At 30.4% G+C, this 19,215-nt stretch overlaps 1 protein-coding gene across 1 annotated transcript in view; it reads left to right on the forward strand.

Moving 5' to 3' along the window:
* LOC145331190 (uncharacterized) overlaps positions 1–19,215 on the forward strand; it is a 152,277-nt gene that overhangs the window by 116,302 nt on the left and 16,760 nt on the right. The window contains exons 19-28 of the mRNA XM_080175812.1: positions 6,272–6,354; positions 8,867–8,931; positions 9,304–9,348; positions 9,612–9,717; positions 11,268–11,358; positions 11,921–12,007; positions 12,873–12,963; positions 14,293–14,352; positions 15,860–15,913; positions 18,729–18,959. Of these exons, the coding sequence (XP_080031938.1) occupies positions 6,272–6,354; positions 8,867–8,931; positions 9,304–9,348; positions 9,612–9,717; positions 11,268–11,358; positions 11,921–12,007; positions 12,873–12,963; positions 14,293–14,352; positions 15,860–15,913; positions 18,729–18,959 (913 nt within the window). The remainder of the gene's footprint in view (positions 1–6,271; positions 6,355–8,866; positions 8,932–9,303; positions 9,349–9,611; positions 9,718–11,267; positions 11,359–11,920; positions 12,008–12,872; positions 12,964–14,292; positions 14,353–15,859; positions 15,914–18,728; positions 18,960–19,215) is intronic.

Here is a 19,215-nt window from a genome sequence, read left to right on the forward strand (position 1 = left end):
ATGGCAAGTAAAACAAAAAAAAATTTAAAAATATTTTTTTGGGAGATTTTTGTATCGAAATTTCGTGAGTTCCAGGGTAACAACTTCAGAAGGCCATAAAAACTTTAATTTTTTAAATTTTCCATTAATTTAAAATGGCAAAACTCCTCTAATATGATGAATTTTAACATGGACTTTTAAAATAATTGATTTTCTAAAGTTCGATTTTGGGCATAAATAATTTTTTCCACAAAGTTGGATTCCTGGGCTCACTGTGGGGCGATTTATCTTGGGATGGTAAAAGTACACAACCCCCAAAATAGTTATAAACCTTCCCTGGACCTAAAAGAAGCTTTACTTTAGAAGAAAACTAAATAGGTATAGTTGTTAGCAACATTCATCGGTACACACAAACATTCTGATACTTTTATATAAGGACAGTGCTAAATATTTAAAATTTAGAGTAGCTGCAAATTAAACAAAAAATGATAATATTTAAAAACCCATGGGAAAGCTTTGAATTCCAGACTAAATTGAATTTGGATTTAAAAATTAGGAATTCAATTAATGAATATGTTTGTAACTCTCCTAATACACTTTTTTAACTCCCCAATCATCTTTAGGTTTTAAATACATTAAATTCTAATTTTTAATTGATAATTTTAAAAATCAAATTATCACAAAAAATTTAAAAATTTTCTTACAAAGCTAAAAACTTATAAAATATAACATTTTTTACAATTTTAAAACAATATTTCTTTTATATAGATTATAATATGCATTAGAATTTTGCAAAATAAATTAAACACATAGGATATTGAATAAATTTTACAATAACAAAGTTTGTCTTAATAAGAAAGGCAATAAAAGTATAGTACCCTATATCTATAATACAAAGTAGCTTGATGTCTGTCTGTCCGTCTGTCTGTCTGACTGTCCGTCTGTCCGTCTGTCTGTCCGTCTGAAGCTTAAGATCTCAGTAACCGCTGAACCAATTGGGCTCTACTCTTTAGGGAATATACCTACTGGTTCTGTGATGGTTTTAAGCTATTTTCCTGGGGGGTGGGACACCCCCAACCCCCCCAAAAACTAACAAATCAAACCCCCCAAAAAAATTATTTACATTTTTTGTAAAATCTCAGTAACCGCTGAACCGATTGAGCTCTACTCTTAAGGTATTATACCTACTGGTCGTCTGGTGGTTTTAAGCTATTTTCTTGGGGGGTGGGACACCCCAAACCCCTCCAAAAATAAAAAAAATCCCAACTTCCAAATTTTTCTATTTTTTTCTATTTTTGTAAACAAAAACCAGTAATTGGGATGGGAGAACCCCACTGCACCATGGGGCGAACCCCCCCCCCCCCCCTATTTTTTTTTTTTACAAGCTTTAATTTTTGTGTATGCGAACAACCTGTGTTTAATTTGTACGAATTGAAATTTTTGTGTATACGGCAGACAACCTGGGTTAAATTTTTACGAATAAAATTTTTTGTGCATACAACGCCCAACCTGGCTTTAATTTTACCACAGAGGAATTAAAGAAAAACTTTTTTAAATATTTTTATTTAGAAAGGTTGACTTCCATAAATTCATAGGGCAAAGTCCCTAGAGGCTAGGGGCGAAGCCACTAGTTATTAAATAAATTAAACAGGATAAAAAAAATATATTTAACTTCTTCACAGTGAAGCTTATTTTAAGAAATGCTTTTTCATCTATTTTGGGGACTCCCCTTCCCTAGAGTGCCATAGTAGAATCTAGCTGCATAGCATATGTACATACTAGTGGCTGCACCTATACCCTCTATAGTGCCATAGAAGAATCTAGCTGCAAAGCATATGTACATACTAGTGGCTGCACCTATACCCTCTATAGTGCCATAGTAGAATCTAGCTGCATAGCATATGTACATACTAGTGGCTGCACCTATACCCTCTATAGTGCCATAGTAGAATCTAGCTGCATAGCATATGTACATACTAGTGGCTGCACCTATACCCTCTAGATGCTATGTATTCAAAGAGACAGAAAGGAAAGGGTTTCCAAATTTGGCTTAAAACCTTCCAGAGACTTAAATTTGAAAATTTTGCAAAAAACATTACGGGACCTATGTGAAGCTTATCTAAAGTTATTGAGATCTTCAGCTTCAGACTAAAAACCCTTACTACCCTATAAAATATGATAATTATTTTCCATTATCCTATCCCTATACTGTATCCCTGAAATGTAAACAGTGGCGTGTATGCAAAATATTGACTTTACGAATTGAAACTGAGTAGGTGGCTTAAATTCACTCACACACCCCGATCCTTAAAAATAATACTTCCAAATTTTGTTAACATATACAAACTATTACTCAATTGGTGGATAATTTTTATCTTCTTATTTTTTACTTGCAATAAGTATTATTATTTTTTTAATCTTAACATTTATTGAGAGAAAATTACATTTAATTTTGTATGTATTTACTTTAAATTTAAAAATGAGTTGCATAACAAAACTTCCAAGATTATGTATTTAAAGATTGCACCAAAATTTTCCATATTTTTCTATGATTTATGAATTTTAAAAGAATTTAGGGCAAACCTAGTTTTATCAGCAATATGGTTTAACTCTGAATATTTTAGCATTATACAAATAAATTTCAATTCAGTATCATATTTCAAGACTAAAAATACATTAGAACAAAACAATTATATAAAATTTGCATTATTAACATCTAGAGATTTTATTTTTATTTCCATTGATAAAGATGCCAACTCAACTCATAAAATATTCACCTCTGTTGTCTTGCCCTTTAGACTTTTTATGTTTTGAACAAGCTCTTTGCAAGGTTTCATTGAATTGCATTAATCAAATCATGTCAAGTTTATAATACAGTATATTTTTATTCTAAAAAAGCATTTACATAATACAAATAGATAGATTTTTATCTTATATGTATATAGTTAACACAGGTAAAACTTTGAAAAAAGAATTAATATTTCCAGTATGGCTTCAAAACTGATTAATATACTCTGGTTTAGAACCAGTTCTTTATTATAGCCATTTATCTACAAATATTTTTTTTAATTCATCATATTTATATCTGTTTTGTTGCACAGGCCTTCAGCCGTTCTGGGCAAAAAAAATGGTTATAACTTTTTCATTTTGATATATGCAAAAATATGTCTATAATACAATGTAATAAATAATTATTAAAGTCTGTTTTTCAGTTGAAATGTAAGAAATGATAAGTTAACTCTAATTTGCAGTGCATGCCAACAAAAAGGAAGTGCAAAAAAAGGCAGCAGATTTTAAATAGGTTTGCACTTGCATTTAATTAAGGCAAAAGAGGTATTACATTCAAGTACAATGAATGAGTAGTGGGGCATATAAGTATAGCTTCACATGTTGGAACCTAGTAATAGTGTCTAACTTTTTAACTTTGTGACGTAACAAAAATCAAAGAATGAGAGGGGAGGTGGGAAAGGAAACCCTTAAAAAAGAGATGAATTTTTGTTACGTCACAAAGATAAAAAGTTAGACACTATTACTAGGTTCCACATGTTGCTGCAGGCTTGGATCTTAATTTCTGGTTCTCCACGATCGTTATATAATCACCACCTCTTGTTTTATTTCCCCCATACACCCCCACGTGGTTTTTCACCCAAATTACTGTATACACTAAATTATAAATTATACTTTGTAAATACACTGTTAAAAATAATTTTTTCATTTAGTATCAATTGATACCCTGGGGAGTATTGGACCCGTAAGTACGCTATATTTACATAATTAATATATAACACTATGTAGTACTTTATAACACAATAATTATTACTATACAGAACCATTAAATTTTTTAGTATCAATTCATTCCTTCTAGCATATTGATCAATACTATACAGAGAAGTTTATTAAAATAGTATTATTTCATACTCTCTAGAGTATTGATCAATACTATACAGAGAAGTTTATTAAAATAGTATTATTTCATACTCTCTAGAGTATTGATCAATACTATACAGAGAAGTTTATTAAAATAGTATTATTTCATACTCTCTAGAGTATTGATCAATACTATACAGAGAAGTTTATTAAAATAGTATTATTTCATACTCTCTAGAGTATTGGAAAATACGCTACAGAGAAGTTTATTAACATAGTAATATTTCATACCCTCTAGAGTAAGGATCAATACTTTACAGATAAGTTTATTATTACAGTAACAATTCATACTTTTTAGAGTAAGAATCTATACTGTACTGATTAAATAACACAGACACCAAGCATGCACACCTCTCATGGAAGTGTTATTGGCTTGGTCGTTTTAGACAAAGATAAAAAGTTACAGTTTATGGTTAAATTTATAGTTTTGGTTTTTATAAGTATAGTTGACCATAGCTTTTAATTTTGATGATCTGTGTTAAGCCCTAAACATTTTTAAAGTCATTTTTTTACTAAATTTACATTTAAATTATTGTTTTATGGCTCTGCTTGGTATGTTTGTTGATACCATAAAATGTATATGTACATATAATAATCAAATATTATAAACTGATCTTTTATCCAAAGTAAAACAGTTTTATACTCTACAGGGTATCAAAAATTATGATAGAGAGTATAAGAATCTTCCTTCTATCATATTGAATTTTTTTACATAGAGTGTATTGGATAATACTATATAGGCACATTCTTTATTTAGTAATACATATTACTCCCAAGAACACTATGCAATACTCAATACAGTATTGGAATCTTCCTTGTATCATAATAAGTTTTTTTTGCTAGAACGTATGGGATGATACTATACATTAATGAAATGAATATATGGTATTATCTGATGCTAAAAAAAAAATTAATTTTTAACAGTGTAGTTGCTTTTAATAATAATTCTAATAATAAAAAGCAAAAATTTCTCTTTTTTATTTTGTTCCTACTCTATAATATTTTATTCTATTATTTCAAAACCATTAGTTGTGCATAGAGTATTCCACTTATTATAAAGAACTAATTTAAACTTGACTGTGCTAAATAATAGCAACCATTTGCACTGATAACTTTTATTCAAATTGAAAACTACAATTGCAAACTTTTTCAGGTTTATTTACCTATCAAGGAATTTTGTATTCAATAAAATTGTATAAATAAAAAGATTTTGAAAAGAAAGTTCAGACTTTGAAAGAAAAAGTTGGATGGTACATTTTGTAGTTGGATCAATCAATTGAATTTTGAGGAAGAAAAAATGATAAATATCTCTTTTTATATTATGTTAGTTGGACATGCTTTGAAATAAAAATTCTTTGAAAGTAAAATATACATAAATCTTTTTTAACCCCAAATTGCAAAATATTGCACTTGGTCCTGTACACATTTATCAAACAAGTTCAAATAAAAGAATATTCTAACTATAATTATACAAAGTAATTAAAATTTACTTGATAAGTTTCACAAATTTTATAACCATTAAACTCTTTCAGAGAATATTAATCTAAAAGTACAATGCTTTCATTAACCTGGGTAATTTATCACTGGAAAAGTATGCTAAAACTTTAGTGACATCACTATACAACATCCATATATTTGTTTTTATTTGTCCAATTTTGCACTAACTTTAATCAAGGTTAAATGTCCTTTTCTTTGCAAGTCAAAGATTACTTAAAAGGACAATGTATATGCTATTTTTATTTTACAGGCATTTCTAATCATGTACTTTCTATTTTAAATTTAATTTTTTTTTGCTTTATGTTCATAAGCCTAGTTCACAAAAGACATAGGTAAACCAACAGAAGCTTTAGGTTGGCTGATTTTATAATGTCATTTGTTAGTTGTACTTGTATAGGTTGACCTACAGAATAAATTGGTTGACCTCTAAAAGTTGTTTGTGAACTGGGCAATAGTTTTGAATTTGTACAATGTCAACTAAAAAATTCTTTAATGTATTCTGGGTAGTAAGAATTCACCAAATAACATTAAAGCTCTGGAAATCTTGAAGTTTCCCTTTAAGCAATCAAGAAAAGGCCTCTCATATTAATCACGACACAGCAACAATGCAAAAATGTTATGAAACCTAAATATTTACTTGTACACTGCATTTTTGTGTGTATTTTTGTATATGTTATCAAAATAATGAAACAATTTATTATGTAAGAAATCAAATACTAAATGTGTTAAATTGTAATTTGAATTATCTTTTATGAAAAAATGCTAAACTGATTATATAATTGGATGGATGGAACTGAATGTATTAAATAACAGTTTTTGCTGTAGTAATTTTAACATAAATTAAGATCAATATTATAATCTATTTTAGGTTTTCAATGAACATCCAGCTTTCCGATTGGCCAGTGATGGTTGTTTGAGAGCTTTAGCAATGCACTTTTCTATGACACATAGGTAAGTACTTTGTTATTTTTTTAAACCTAACAAGGTTACAATAGGTTAACATACTGTTAAGTTTTAGTGAGGTTAAGGATTTAAATTTTATCTTACAAAATATTTACCCTTAATTCAGTTTTAGAAAAGAATATCCTTATAGCCTAAAGAAATTGGACTGTTTGTAATATTAAATCCAAAATAATATTCTTGATTGTTAAGAATGTGTTCAATGGGCCTGACCAAAAAGCGGCAGATATCATGTGCATATTCTTGTGCTTAATGGATCTAAAGATTCAAGGGCAAGCAAATAATACAGTTTGGAATTTAAAAGAGGTACAAAAAAAAGTTGTGCAAAAAAGTTATTGTTAAGCTTAAGACATCCAAAAAAATCAATTTCAATGAGCTGAGCATGTCTTTTAAGATATTTGCTCGATTTTTGCTATAAAATTGTTAAAACATCTCTGGTAGCTTAATTATCCTAATATACTTATTCAAAAGTCAGGACTAAACCCTAAAATAATTTGGTTCATTTTTTTTAGTTTTTTTTCGTTGGTAAAAATATGTTTTACTGAAACTTTTTGAAGATCAGACTTTACATATGCACCAAGGTCACTAAACTATTAGTCTACCCCTTTATATACAAAGTGTTGAGATAAAACATCCAGTAAATTTCAAATAATATTATTTTTTACAAAGAAGCAATTTTAACCCTTTTAATCATGTTCCTGTAGGATTTTACATCATTGACGCTTTTGATTTAAAGGGATTGAATAAAACTCAAGGCTAGCAACCGATATGCTATTAATTGGATGTTGCACCATATTTACTCTTTCACTTATAAAGTGATACTCGCAGCTGGCTAAAATAATGATACCCTCATCCACCCTCTATACCACTTCTCCCTCGCCTCTTAGTGGATGAACGAACTGACCAATAAATGAGGTCGATTTAAGCAACAAAATTCACGATAAATTTTCCGCGTAAATTTTAAATTCACTTCGTTATCATTTATTACATATAATGCATAGCTGTTAAAAAGTCTTCTGTGTATGCTTTTTGGAAATTTAATTGTATCACAGAAACATAATCTTTTTTATGACTAATATGTTTTATATATGATTATAACTGTCATCGCAGACCTTAATTTTTCATACTAACGTTCATAATACAAAATATACAGGGTGAATTTAAAACACATTTGTTTTTGAAAATCCTACTTTGCATTGGGACAAATTAAGAAAACAAGGATGACAACATCCATAAAAGCTAAGCTCTAAGATGAGAAGAAAGGACAAATGAACAACAGCACTTGTAGAGTGTCAGACCTTAATAAGCAGAACATAAATTTGTAAGTCTAATCAAAATAAATTGCCTAAATACAGAATACAGAATGCATATATGAATCATTTTATATGCTTTTAAATTTTGTGAGAAATTTTAATTTACTCGCTCTGTATATTCTAGAAATGCAGCATATATTATAAATTATGCACTAACAGTCATAGTTTGTAATATCAATTCCTTGAAGAAAAAAAATTAATAATTTTTAATCGTGCCTTTTATAAATTTTTAGATTCATAATCTTTGATAATATTGTTTATTTTTTTAGTTATCTTATTTTATTTTTACTTATTTGTGTACTTCATTTATTGTTACTTGATATTAAAGCATAGATTTTAATTGTAGACAAATCATTGTAAAGCACTAGAGGCTACGCTCCTTGAGGCCAATGGAAAAATACCCCCTACCAAAAAAAGTTTTCTTCACTTTTTCACTTTAAAAAATTGAAAATGATTCGGAGTTTCCATGGAACTCTAGGGGTGTAGCCGCTAATAAAATATATAGATAATTATTGAAATGATATTTTGTGTGAATGTTATGAAATAATGTTTTTCTAGTTTATTATGGAAATACCAAATTAGTTTCATCAGAAGCAATTTATTACATTAAGCAATTTAAGCATTTCTAGAATATGTATTTTAAATGAATATAGGATATATGTGGATATATTGACAGAGAAAAATTAGTCGCAAACATAGCTTGCTGAATATGTATCTTATTTATTGGTCAGTTCGTTCATTCAGTATGAGGGGAGGAGATAGGGAGACACACATACAGATCCTATTTACTTTTATAAAAGGATAAATGTTTCGCCCTTTTTCTCACATTACCTTTTTTTCAACAGCAAATCTAACCAATTTTCTCGTACCAGCCGTTGTATTAGTATATCCATTTCTTTTAACATAACTTTTTTCTATCTGTATCATACTGGAGAGAGTATAGACACCCTGTGCTATATATTTATCTATTCTAGTGCACCTGGTGATTTACTGTATCATACTGGAGAGAGTATAGACAACCTTTGCTATATATTTATCTATTCTAGTGCACCTGGTAATTTACTGTATCATACTGGAGAGAGTATAGACAACCTGTGCTATATATTTATCTATTCTAGTGCACCTGGTAATTTACTGTATCATACTGGAAAGAGTATAGACAACCTGTGCTATATATTTATCTATTCTAGTGCACCTGGTGATTTACTGTATCATACTGGAGAGAGTATAGACAACCTGTGCTTTATAGTTTCAGGTATATTAGAATACTAAAATATTTAGCGTAATAATTTCCAAGTTCCTAATCTATAATAAAAAGTAGAACGATGTCAGCCTGTCCGTCCGTCTGTCCCTTAAGATCTCGGTAACCACTAAACCGATTGGATTCTACTCTTCAGGGTATATACCTATTGGTCCTGTGGTGGTTTTAAGCTATTTTATGGTGGGTGGGACACCCCCCCCCCAAAAAAAAAAAAAAAAAAAATAATTTCCTTGAGAACACATTAGACTATGAGCAGCACCAGTAGTACTTTATTTTTTTATTATTTTTCTTTTATTATCTTTAATCAAAACTTCTGTCATATAATTACACAAGAAAATTCTGAAAATAATTTTCTAATTTTTACAGGTTCATTAGAAGTAATCCAAGATGATGAAGTAGTGGCCATTCTTGGTAAGTTTCATTCTTGTTAACTTTGTAAAGAAAAAATAAGTCAGAAGAATGTTCTTGGCAATTCCTTTTTCTTTTTGTATCACTATGGGGAAAATTTCATTTTCTCAACTGCTTATTTATTTATTCGTCTTAAATTTGTTGTCATAATTCTTCTGAATAAAAATCATTTTCTAAAGTTTTTCTTCTAAAGCGGAATTTACTTGGCTACTGTTTCATATAGTCTTCCTAGATTCAATTGAATAATTTTTTAACCTTTTTTGCAGGAAAGAATGATGTTTTTGGTGATTGTTTTTGGAAGGAGGGGGAAACTGGTCAAGCTATGGCTAATGTCAGGGCATTAACTTACTGTGATATTCATCAAGTCAATAGGTAGGTATCTATCTATCTATCTATCTTGCTATCTCAGTGGCTACCTATCTATCCAACTATTTATGGAAACTGGTCAAGCTATGGCTAATGTCAGGGCATTAACTTACTGTGATATTCATCAAGTCAATAGGTAGGTATCTATCTATCTATCTATCTTACTATCAAAATGGCTACCTATCTATCTAACTATTTAAAGAAACTGGTCAAGCTATTGCTAATGTCAGGGCATGTACATCAAGTCAATAGGTAGGTATCTATCTGTCTATCTTATATATATATATATATATATATATCCATTAACCTAATGTGATATATATCAATCTTGAGTTCTTTTGACTATTTTTCTGATTATCCATCTATCAAACTATAAATATCCATTAACCCAATGTAATATACATCAAGCCAAAAGGTAGATATCAATCTTGAGTTCTATCTTTTTAACTATTTGTCTATTTATGTATTTATCAAACTATCTATAATATTATTAAACCTAATGTGATATTTATCAAGCAAATAGGCAGATATCTTTAGATATATCTTACTATAGGTCTATTTATCTAACTATCTACAGAAGTATTATATAAAGAAAGATAAATAAATCATATTTTTACTTACAAAAACCACTTAAAATCCTACACAACCTTTTATAATTTTGAAAATAATAGTCAATTAAGTTATCTAACTTTAAGTAAGTACCCTGCTTATTGCTTTTTTTATCAATATACAAAGAGAGCTATTATCAAAATAAAGTTAGATAATATACTAATATAAACATTATAATTAACTGACCAATCTAAAGTTGCTTTATTCACTTCATTATGAGACTAAATTTAGCTGTAATAAAAAACTCGAAAAAATATATGGTAATTATAGTTGACTAATTAAGTTGAATTTATCAAATTAGGACTTAGATGTAGATGATATACGTAGAAATGTTTTCTTGGTGATTAATTTTAGATTGATTTTATAATGATGACATATTTATAAGCAAATTAAACATTTATGTAGGCTCATTATTTATAGGTCAGGCAATACAACTTTTAAAGCATTCATATAGAAGTTAACATGATAAATGTTAAAATTTTGCATGAACAATCAAAAGCTTTCTATAGAGCCTATCAAAAAATAACGTCCTACCAGCCTACCATTGGTCAATTAAAATGTATACTGGCCTGCCGTTGGCAATTTAGTTTGTGTATTGACCTACCATTCGTCATTTGTATTGTATGATGTCATGTTTTTTAATAGGCACTATGAAGAGCTTCACAATCAGATTTCAGGTTTATGATAGGACTAGAGTTGGCTCAATATAACTATCTCGCTATTGGCTAGGTTTTTTAATGTTTTATTTACTTTTTTTGGTTTTACAATATATATTACCATAAAATCCTTTCGTGGCATTCTTTCATTTATAGAATGTTGGTTACCTCATCCGAGACTCTCCGAGAGGGGCGGGGTTTTGGTAGATGTTAAAAATTGGAAGAATTTACAAAACAAAAGTTGTCGCAATTATAGGTAATAAATAATAACTTAATTATTATTATTTTCAGAGATCGATTACTAGAAGTTTTGGATTTCTACAAAGCCTTTGCTCAATCTTTTTCAAGAAATTTGGTTCTTACTTATAATCTTAGGAATAGGGTAAGTGTTTGTATTATTTTTAGTATAGAAGCTACTCTACAATTCACTTTGTCTGTTGGTCCGTAACGCTATGGTGGAATTTAGATTTTCTCGACCGCTATTTTAGTTATATGGTTAAATCTGTTTATCAATATATCTTATTTTCTCTTAAAATTAACAGGATCTCTATCTGTCCGACTATCTGTACCGAAGGATCGTGCTCACAGCTAAACCGATATGGTTCTCCTTTACAATGTAGCTTCTCCTAGGTCCTGGGAATATTAATAAATATTTTGGGGGACCCCAACTTTACTTTTCCTTTAACTAAAACGGATAACAGGATCGATCAACCCCCACCCAACCCCCCACTTCAAGTGATCCTAGAAGCCTATAAAACGTAGCCGCTAATAGATTAGTAATGTACTTTTTTACCTATCTATTTCAGTTAATATTCCGAAAAATGTCAGATCTTCGTAAAGAAAAAGAACTATCTATTTATCTAACTAATTACCTATCTATCTACCTACCTATATAGTATATATCTGTCTATCTATCTATCTATCTTTCTACCTATCTATTTCAGTTAATATTCCGCAAAGTGTCGGATCTTCGTAAAGAAAAAGAACTGGCGGAAAGAAGAAAAAATGATCCAGCTCTAAATCAAACACAGGTTATTTTTGTTTTATTTAATAAAGTACAGAAAACGGTAATATCTAACTGAAATCGAAATTTTCTATGAAAAAAAACTAATATCTCGGTCCGTCCGTACGTACGTGACGGATAGATTTTTTTTAATTTAGACATGTTAGAATTGTCCTATCGATTTCAAATTTTGCAAGGTGATCCCTGTAATAGTTAGGTACAATTTAGGAAGCGTAGCAACTCTATAATCGTTACCAGAATGTCCGTACGACCATTTTCAACATTTTAATTTTTCACTTTTTCAACAACAAATTTTTATTTGATCTAATTATCCGATCCGATTGATCTGATTTTTGGTATACTGATTTCTGGGACAACAAAGTACAATATTATAAGCGAATCAACTCTATAATTAAGTCCTAGATATGTAAGTATGTCCATTATCCTGCATCAGGCAACTTTTCAACAAATTTACCTACAATTTTAATCAGTTCTGACACTATACAAGTGTTAATGACCTTTTGTCCTACAGTTTTAGAGATTCGCTTTTATGGATGTTGTCATCCTTGTTCATTTTATAATGTAACGACGGGCATACTAATGTACTTGAAATAATATAAAAGTAGCTGCGCAACAATTTAATATTAAATTAGCTGGATCATGCAAAGAAAACGAAGTAGCGGGTTTCGTATTATTCTCATAGTTGCTTTTCATAGGTTATTGTAGGTTAGGTTAGGAAATTGTTGATTATTGCCCCACAGGATTAGGAAATTGGCCCTGCAGGGTTAGAGCCACCAGCAGGAAAAGAAGAAAGACTACTGTGAAAAAAAATGACAAAACCAGCTACTTTGTTTTCTTTCCATGACCCAATTAACTATTGTTTTTATTTCTAGGATCATATAGTAAGAAAGATATTCTCAAAATTCCGCAAGACAAATACAAGTCAAGACCTTAACAGCCTTGCTAGCCTAGATCCTGAAAAAGGTAAATAGATAGGTAGATGAATAAAAATACTACATTGATAGATTGATTGTTAGGTAAATAAGCATAGAATTATGGCTAAGATTTTGCTAGTCTAGATCCTTAAAAGGTAGATAGATAAAATACTAAACAGATAGATATATTGCTATATAAATAAGCTTGGAATCATAGCTAAGATCTTGCAAGCCTAGATCCTAAAAATGTAGATAGATAGATAAAATACTGAATGAAACAAAAACTGCAAGAAAAGTATCCTTCTATATTTTTCTTTAGAAAATATGAAGAGATATATTATAACAAATAATGATGACTTCTAAATTTGATAACTGAGGTGGATTCTCAAAAAAAATTTGCCCCACTAATCGCATAGTTGGGCAAAATTGTTTTCGTGAAAAATCCTCCAAAATCACATAAAAAAATCTACAAAAATTAAATAACATGTTTTGTTCATAACTCTTCTATGATTTTGTTCAATTTTTGTAGATTTTTAATGTGATTTTGGTGGATTTTTCACGAAAAAAATTTTGCCCCACTAAGCAATCAGTGTGGCAAATTTTTTTAAAGAATCCACCTCTGATGTCAAATTTTCATTAGCTATTCTGTACGAATATTGTCATCCTTGTTTGTTTATGTAGGTCTAGTAGACTGTAGTCCTCATTCTTGTTTGTTTATGTAGGTCTAGTAGACTGTAGTCCTCATCCTTGTTTGTTTATGTAGGTCTAGTAGACTGTAGTCCTCATCCTTGTTTGTTTATGTAGGTCTAGTAGACTGTAGTCCACATCCTTGTTTGTTTATGTAGGTCTAGTAGACTGTAGTCCTCATCCTTGTTTGTTTATGTAGGTCTAGTAGACTGTAGTCCTCATCCTTGTTTGTTTATGTAGGTCTAGTAGACTGTAGTCCTCATCCTTATTTGTTTATGTAGGTCTAGTAGACTGTAGTCCTCATCCTTGTTTGTTTATGTAGGTCTAGTAGACTGTAGTCCTCATCCTTATTTGTTTATGTAGGTCTAGTAGACTGTAGTCCTCATCCTTGTTTGTTTATGTAGGTCTAGTAGACTGTAGTCCTCATCCTTATTTGTTTATGTAGGTCTAGTAGACTGTAGTCCACATCCTTGTTTGTTTATGTAGGTCTAGTAGACTGTAGTCCTCATCCTTGTTTGTTTATGTAGGTCTAGTAGACTGTAGTCCTCATCCTTGTTTGTTTATGTAGGTCTAGTAGACTGTAGTCCTCATCCTTGTTTGTTTATGTAGGTCTAGTAGACTGTAGTCCTCATCCTTGTTTGTTTATGTAGGTCTAGTAGACTGTAGTCCTCATCCTTGTTTGTTTATGTAGGTCTAGTAGACTGTAGTCCAGCAGTCAGCCGTGTCAACTCTACACTCAATCTTAATTCAGGTATAGATAGATAGAGAGATAGATAGATAGATAGATAGAACAAAATATTGCTAGCGAAGTGCATATTAAGATATATAAGTTGGAACGAATTTTAATGTTAGAGGGAGATTTGAAATCTGCATCAAATTTTAAGGATTTTTTATAAAATTAGTTTTTTTGTATAATTCTTTATCTAAAAGCGGAAATACAATTTAAGTTAATTAATTTTGACATCTGTGATTGGTAGATTGAAAATTATCTTCACTCTGATAGGAGAAGCTTAAGTGTCGCACATCATTCAACCAATTAGAGCGCAGGTAGTTTCCAATCCACCTATCCTATTGGTCAAAATTTATGAACTTAAATTGTATTTCCGCTTTTAGATACATAATTATACAAAAAACGAATTTTATGAAAAATCCTTAAAATTTGATGCAGATTTCAAATCTCCCTCTAACATTTAAATTCCTTACTACTTTTATATCCTAGTGCATATACTAACAGATAGATAGATGTATATATATTTATCTAGATATAATATGTAAATAATAAACCATCAAATGCAATGCATATGTTATTGAAGACGAGAGAGAGAGTGTGTGAGAGAGAGAGAGAGAGAGAGAGAGAGAGAGAGAGAGAGAGAGAGAGAGAGAGAGAGAGAGAGAGAGAGAGAGAGAGAGAGAGAGAGTTGTTATAATAATATGTACATACTGAAACATATTATGTATTCTAAATAGAATTACATCCAAAATAGTATTTACACGATGTTGCAATTAAAAGAAAAATATTTTACAATGCATGAAATAGTAAATCTCGGGGGGGGGGGGGATATTTCTTATTTCGACCCGAAAGCTTCATACATATTTAAAACAGAATACATAGATATACTTGATGAAGTAAGGGAAACAGTTCATTTTAAAAAGTTATAAATATTAATTTTTTTATATGGAAAATTGTCTTAAAACGCAAGTGAAAAATGTATTCAAGTTTGTTAAAATTTTAAAACGAAATGTATTGTATGCCATTAAATCCAATTTTTTTTGTTACTTTATATGGCAATCGGCCTTCAAATGTAATATTCTGATTAAGACATTACAACAAGCTAATTAGTAATTTATATTTTAGACTTGTATGTTTAGATAAGTTAATAGATAGAATGATAGAGAGATAGATGGATTAATAAAGATATAGATGGATTTATAAAGAGTTAGATGGATTGATAAATTGATAGATGGATTGATAAATAGATAGATGGATTGATAAATAGATAGATGGATTGATAAATAGATAGATGGATTGATAAATAGATAGATGGATTGATAAATAGATAGATGGATTTATAAATAGATAGTTGGATTTATAAATAGATAGATGGATTTATAAAGAGATAGATGGATTAAAAGATAGAAAGATAGATTGATAAAGAGACAGATGGATTGATAAATAGATAGATGGATTGATAAATAGATAGATGGATTGATAAATAGATAGATAGACATAGAGATATCTAATAATAGATCTATTTCAGTACCTGACGTAGTGGAAACTAGTTCTATCAAATCTAACAGTAATGAAAAAGACAAGGAATTCAAGAGCTTCATATTTTTGAAAAAATCGTCAAATGCTACTTTTTAGTCAAATTGTCTAATATTGTTCACTTTTTATAAAGTACGTATAAGGAATTAATTTGTGTAAAAAAATCTTGAAAAACAAGGATGACAACATCGGTAAATGCAAAGCTCTAAATTCAGACTTTAGGACAAACTAAAATTAACGCTTGTAGAGTGTCAAAACTTAAAAGCGGAACAAAAATTTGTAACATAACATAAATATATGCTAATTAGTTGCAAAATTAATACAGTACACTAGGAAGGACATAATTACAATTTTAAAACTTGATTATAGAAATGCCTTGCATTATAAAATTGTACCTTGTTGTTAAAAGAATCATTATTCCAAAAATCATAAGAATATGATCAAAAGAAAATTAAAATCTTAATATTTAATAGAATACTTTTCCCCTTCTCTGTTCTAATTTGTTTCTTGAAGAACATAGGCAATAAAATTTACTTGAATTTTCAAATTTTATTACATTCTACTAGTCTTACAGTATCTACCCTTGGGGTGTTTCTTTAATATCTATGTTGTTATTGTATCAATATAGCTAATGGCTACGCCCCCAAATAAATACATTAAAGAGAGACCCAAAAAGATAAATAGTTTTAGGGAAAAAAGTAATTTTTTAGGGGCTATTTCTGCCAAGATTGTGGATGTATCCTCTCCTAAACTCGATAAATATCTTCACCGTAAAATATAGCAATATATGTCAGCAGTTGGCGAGATCGGTCGGTTCAATCAGACACACAAACATCCTGATTTTTCACTGAGAGAGAGAGGTGGGGACCATAGGCTATTTATTACACTATTCCCCAAAGTTTTATAATAACGTTTCCTTATTCGTTGGCCTTTGGGGAATTAAGTGAAATTTGATTGGTTGATTCATTAGGTTGAGTAGAGAAGGGGTAATTTTGTGTATCATCATTGGGTATGTACATCAGTTTATCGGATATTGTCTTATCCCTTTCGATCCGTGGATTTTGCCACTTTCATAGTCCATATACAACACTTAAAATCAACACAATATCTATAAGTCTAACAAGGATCATAGTAATTTATCTTTATACTAGCAGCTGCGCCCCTAGCATCTAGGAGCTCTATATTCAAAGGTAAAGGCATACGTAGAAAAATAGATTAGCACCGCCCAAGACTTAAATAAGTAAACAAAATATCCGTAGATTCTACCTAAATCAGTTGAAATGGAAAATTTAAGCTATAAATCTAAAACCTTACTCTATTATATAATAGGATGCTATTATGACAAGAAAAAATAAGCCTTTTCGTATGGACACTCTGGAATGTTTTGACTTCACTTGAAAGGATTCTCTAAATTAAAATTTCCATTCAAATCCAATGCAAAGATTAAACAAGGACGGATTATGTTCCCGTGTGGGCGGGCATAGCTTATATAATTGTATTTCATAGGCATTAACAAGAACAAGTACAGTTTGTTGTAAGCGGAGCTAATATAATTTGTATGAGTTTTTTTAACCTTAGAAATTTAAACGTGTAAATGGTTCGTTTAAGTTTATCTCGGCCGCGGATGTAGATTATTGATTTTTAACCAGCTGTGGGTTTAGATTGATAAAAATATGCTTGCAACTGCGGATTAAATTAGCTACTGCAATATAAAAAAAAGAGCAGCTTTGCCTTTATAATCTTGAGGACAGGAAACTAGCCTAAAACCACCACAATACATTTACGAATCTTCCCTAAAAATGGGACAGCATGAAGTGTCATGTGTGACGTCATAAAAATATGAAGAGAGGATAAGTGGGAAAGGAAATCCCCCCAAAAATAGATGGATAATAGACGTATAATAAACACGATACTTTCTGTTGTCCCTTGAAAAATAAAAGCCATCAAGAAATCAAGAAAAGCAATTTTTAGATCAAAATCTCCAGACAAAAAAAATATTACTTTATATTACTACTAGCGGCTACGCCCCTAGAGGCCTCTAGTGGCACTTTGAATGTTTTTTTTTATTTAAAATATCTAATTACAGAAATAATTGGTTTATGTTTCGTTGGAGTCTCTTTTTCGAGAGGGGTAATTTTTTTCTAGGGGCGATTTCTCCTGATAGGGTGGTGGTACCCTCCCCCAAAATAGTTATAAACCTTCCCGGGACTTAGGAGAAGCTACCCTGTTAAGGAGAACCCGATCAGTTCAGCGGTAAGCGAGATCCTTCGTGTACAAACACACAGACACACAGATACACAGACATCCTGTTACTTTAGTATAAGGATTTTTATTTTTTTAAATTATATTATCATTGTTACTATAAAGAAGATGCGATCTAAGCAGAATTTCACGTGAAATTTACAAATGAAAAATTCCTTTCTCATGTTAATACCCATGCGGCTTATAAAAGACACAACCCAATCTTTCCCGTTTTTGTATAATTTTTTGAGGAACACGACTCCAGTGACGTCATATTTTTCTTTCCCGAAAAAGGGAAGGGGGAAAGAAAAAAAGAGATGGGAGAAAAGGGGGTTTTCCCCATCTCTTTTGAACAGATTTTCTTCCCCCCTTCCCTTTTTCGGGAAAGAAAAATATGACGTCACTTGAGTCGTGTTCCTCAAAAAATTATACAAAATCGGGAAAGATTGGGTTGTGTCCTTATAAAACTTGGCATATTTTTCTTATTTGTTGGACCAAGCAGACTAAAATCAAAATAAACGTTTATAAAAAAAAGAGTAATTTTTGTTAATTCACCTCGATGTACTGACATTACTGAATTACTTGAGCTACACAAATTTGAAGCTCTAATTAATGAATTTAGGAGTCTTTAAGCATAGTGCCTTCGACCATACAAGAAAAAGCGGAGCCCAAAGAGCCCCCGAAAAAGGCTCCCATCGCCAACGGGCCCAAAAAGTTGGGAGGGTGGGGCAAGTTTAAGCGAGCGGTGACTGCAGATCCCCCTGCACCCCCGTCAACGGCTGGCGGGCCCCCGTCAACTTCCTCAGGGGGTGGTACGACACCCACGGTTACTCCTAGTGTGCTAATATCAAGTAAGTTACCTTTTCTTTTTTAACAAGAGCAATTTTGTCAATAAGTAGCGTAAAAATAAAAGAATTTTTTTGGAAAAAAAATGAAAATGTATAGAGGAAAATTATCTTTGTATAACTTTGCTTCAAGTATAGTTTTGAAAAATTTATTTTGTAATCAACAAAAATTAAAATATTGGCAGGTATTGTCAAAAAATTACTAAATTAAATATTGCTCAAATAACTAATTTAAATTACTTTTATAGAGCCTATAAAAAAT

Source organism: Acartia tonsa, chromosome 11 (genome assembly GCF_053477335.1).
Source record: "Acartia tonsa isolate MP-2025a chromosome 11, ASM5347733v1, whole genome shotgun sequence".
Taxonomy (NCBI): Eukaryota; Metazoa; Arthropoda; class Copepoda; order Calanoida; family Acartiidae; genus Acartia; species Acartia tonsa.